The following is a 3,130-nucleotide window of genomic DNA, read 5'->3' on the forward strand; positions in this document are numbered from 1 at the left end:
TGCTACTTTTTGGTACTTTGTTGTATGTGACATGTATAATGTATAGTGTAAAGAGTGCACGTGAGCTGAGTCTATTATTGGAAACACAGTTATTAAACACTTTGGTTACGATCTAAGGCGCCCCATGCTGGCCAGCCAACAACCTTGCAGGAGTTACCCTAGTAAATTCCAGCTTAAAGAGGTTCCCCTGTGAACCCAACGCTAAACCCCCCAGTACTAATCTAAACTAAAGCCCCTACAACCCCAGTATGTGCACGTGAAGCCATAAACCCATGTAACCAGCACGCATGAAGAGATGTTTGTAGCCTACAAACATCTGTAGCCTATCTCCACCTTGCAGTTTTTCATTTAACTACCCTGATTCAGTCGCATAACACGAACGCGTTACATGTATAGAAGTAAAAGTATCAATTTTTAAATGTATTGAATTAAAAGTAAACAAGTAAACAAAAATATTTATTAGGCATACTCTGCTGTGATGGCTGTTTAGCACGTTTAGAGTGTGTCATTGATAAAAAGGGAACATTTTAAATGTGAAGTTTATTGACTCGTGCAATGAGTTTTTTATTCTTATATATCAGACAGTAATAATTCCTTATTACATATTGTACATTTATCAGTAGCTCTGAAATAATAGGTTGGTTAAATATATAACTTTTAAAAATTTCTAACATTTAAAAGACATACACTATATCACATTTCAGTCTGGAAGCCCTGCAGTTGTCCATAACCTGTGTCAATCGAAAAACATTTAGCTGTCCTCCAAAAAAAAAACATCATATAAAAAAAAACTAAAAACATCATATTCAAGTGATTTTCTTTTTACATATTTGCCACATAATAACTGAGCTTTTACCAGTCTAAATCACCTCATATCACCCCATAAATAACCTCAGATTCAGAAGATGTCAGGTCACATGAATGATCTGTTGGCTCATCTGCACAGACTCCTTTCTGACCCTACATTCAGCTCATCTTTGTTCCTTAGTAGAGAAAATCGTCTCCGGTGGCTGTGGGTTCCTCTGGTTTCTTAGTCTGTATTTTAGGCAGATGAACTTTACTGGAGGCTACTACAAGAATGTTAGCTCCGTGTGTTACAGTGCTGGCAACGCACAACCAGAAGGAGAAACCAAGATTCTCCTCAAGGATCACGAGGGTAAAAAGGCTCTCGCTGTAGTTAGCCACATGTTCTGTGAGCCGATGGCACTGGATTGCAGCAAGGAAACACGCAAAACCCATTGCACTGAACAGAGCTGAGAGAAGAGATTAAAACAGTGGATACAGTATATAATTAGAAATCGAAAGAAGTAATGAATCACAAGTTGTTATTGTTGATATTGTTGATTTAGGGTTGATTGTCCAGAGGTGTGGACAGAACATATCTTAGATTATATGTTATGCTGATTTACCTGCAATGAAATTCCAGATGTAGAGGCCAAAAGGTCCTTTGATAGATTGGTAAGGAACTTTTCTGGCATTATATATACAGAAAGCTAAACTGACAACTGCAAAGCCAATAGCAATGAAAAGGAAGAAGATCATGATCATGTGAAGACCACTGTTGATTTTTTTGATGAGCTTTGGGAAAACTGCAGAATTTGTGAGAAAGAGAGAGACAGACAGAGATCTGGTCACTCAAAATCTGATTTATACCTGATAAGGCATGAGCTATATAGATACTTAAAATGTATAGATATCTAAATTAGACCATGTATACCATATACATACCATGTTTGGGGTTGGTAAGATTTGTAATGTTTTTGAAAGAAATCTCTTATGCTCCCCAAGGCTGCATTTATTTGATCATAATATTGTGGAATATTATTACAATTTAAAAGCTGTTTTCTATTTGAATATATTTTAAAATATAATTGATTTCTGATCAAAGCTGTATTTTCAGCATCATTACTCCAGTCTTCAGTGTCACATGATCCTTCAGAAATCATTCTAATATGCTGATTTGCTGCTCAAGGAACATTTCTGATTATCAATGTTGAAAACAGTTGCGTTGCTTAATATTTTTGTGAAAACCGTGATACATGTTTTTTCAAGATTCTTTGATGAATATAAAGGTAAAAAGAACAGCTTCTATTTAAAATCTTTCTTAACATTGTACTGTCATTTTTTTAAACAATGTAATGCATTCTTGTATTATAAAGTTAATACCTACCGTGTAATAAAAGTATTTCTTTCTTTCTTTCAAAAATAAAAAATAAAAATCTTACTGACCCCAAACATTTAAACACTAGTGTGTATATAGAATACAGTATGAATGTCAGAGAGTCAATAAACATACATAAATAAATAAATACAAGTGCTTCATAAAGAAAAGTTAAATAAATGTATAAAACAATAACATCAAAACACAACAACCGAGAAAAAAAAAAAAATCAAGGACCTCTTCTAACAACTATAAACAAGAATGTTTCAGTATAATATACTTACGGAGCTTGAATGTTTAATCAGAAATGAATCTGCACGTTATTGCTCTTACTGTATATTTTGGAGCGGCGGATCCCGAGCCCGCATCTCCGTGTTTTCCCGCCCTGAAAGAGGCCGTAGTAAATGTGTCCCGTGAACTGCTCGAGCTCTGGACTAGACGCGTTCACCAGATCCACTCCTGTCTGACACAGTGTGGTTCCGGTGATCCAGCGCTCGGTGGACAGTGCCACAACCAGAAGCACGACAGAACCGATGCTGAGTATAGAAGCGAAGGAGAACACGATCTGTTTCCAGAGAGTTGGCATTTCACTACTCACCCCATTCCTCCTATAAAAAGCAAGACGCGAAGTAACACGACTCCGAGAGGCGTCCGCCTCTCTCCGCTACTGCGCGAGCCAACTCTGCTGTAACGAGCGATGAAGTTCAAAACTTCATCACATATAGCCTACCGGTTTGCAGTTTGTCTGTGGTGAGTGCACAAATATAAGCCAAAACACCATAGTACTAAACTGAGGGAACGCGAGACAGGGACCGATAGGGAAAGAGCCGGAAACTAGATATAAAGCGGTCAGCTGGATCTCCTTCACTACCAAACGAAACCTTATACAGTTTACTTGCCTCCGCTTCGTTTGGTTGCCAGAGGTGTCCGCGGGCAAACACACACACACACACACACACACACACACAC

The 3,130-nt window shown here is 37.7% G+C and overlaps 1 protein-coding gene across 1 annotated transcript; it reads right to left on the reverse strand.

The window, feature by feature from the left end:
- Positions 1 to 984: 984 nt before the first annotated feature.
- On the reverse strand, positions 985 to 2,747 carry LOC107746045 (clarin-2-like). Its single transcript, XM_016560099.1, has 3 exons — positions 2,495 to 2,747; positions 1,410 to 1,589; positions 985 to 1,253 (listed from the first exon to the last, which is right to left on the reverse strand). The coding sequence occupies exons 1-3, from the start codon at positions 2,745 to 2,747 to the stop codon at positions 985 to 987; spliced, it is 702 nt and encodes a 233-aa protein (XP_016415585.1).
- Positions 2,748 to 3,130: the final 383 nt, after the last annotated feature.

The sequence above is a fragment of the Sinocyclocheilus rhinocerous genome, unplaced genomic scaffold (assembly GCF_001515625.1).
Source record: "Sinocyclocheilus rhinocerous isolate Xijiao unplaced genomic scaffold, SAMN03320098_v1.1 scaffold288, whole genome shotgun sequence".
NCBI classification, from domain to species: Eukaryota; Metazoa; Chordata; class Actinopteri; order Cypriniformes; family Cyprinidae; genus Sinocyclocheilus; species Sinocyclocheilus rhinocerous.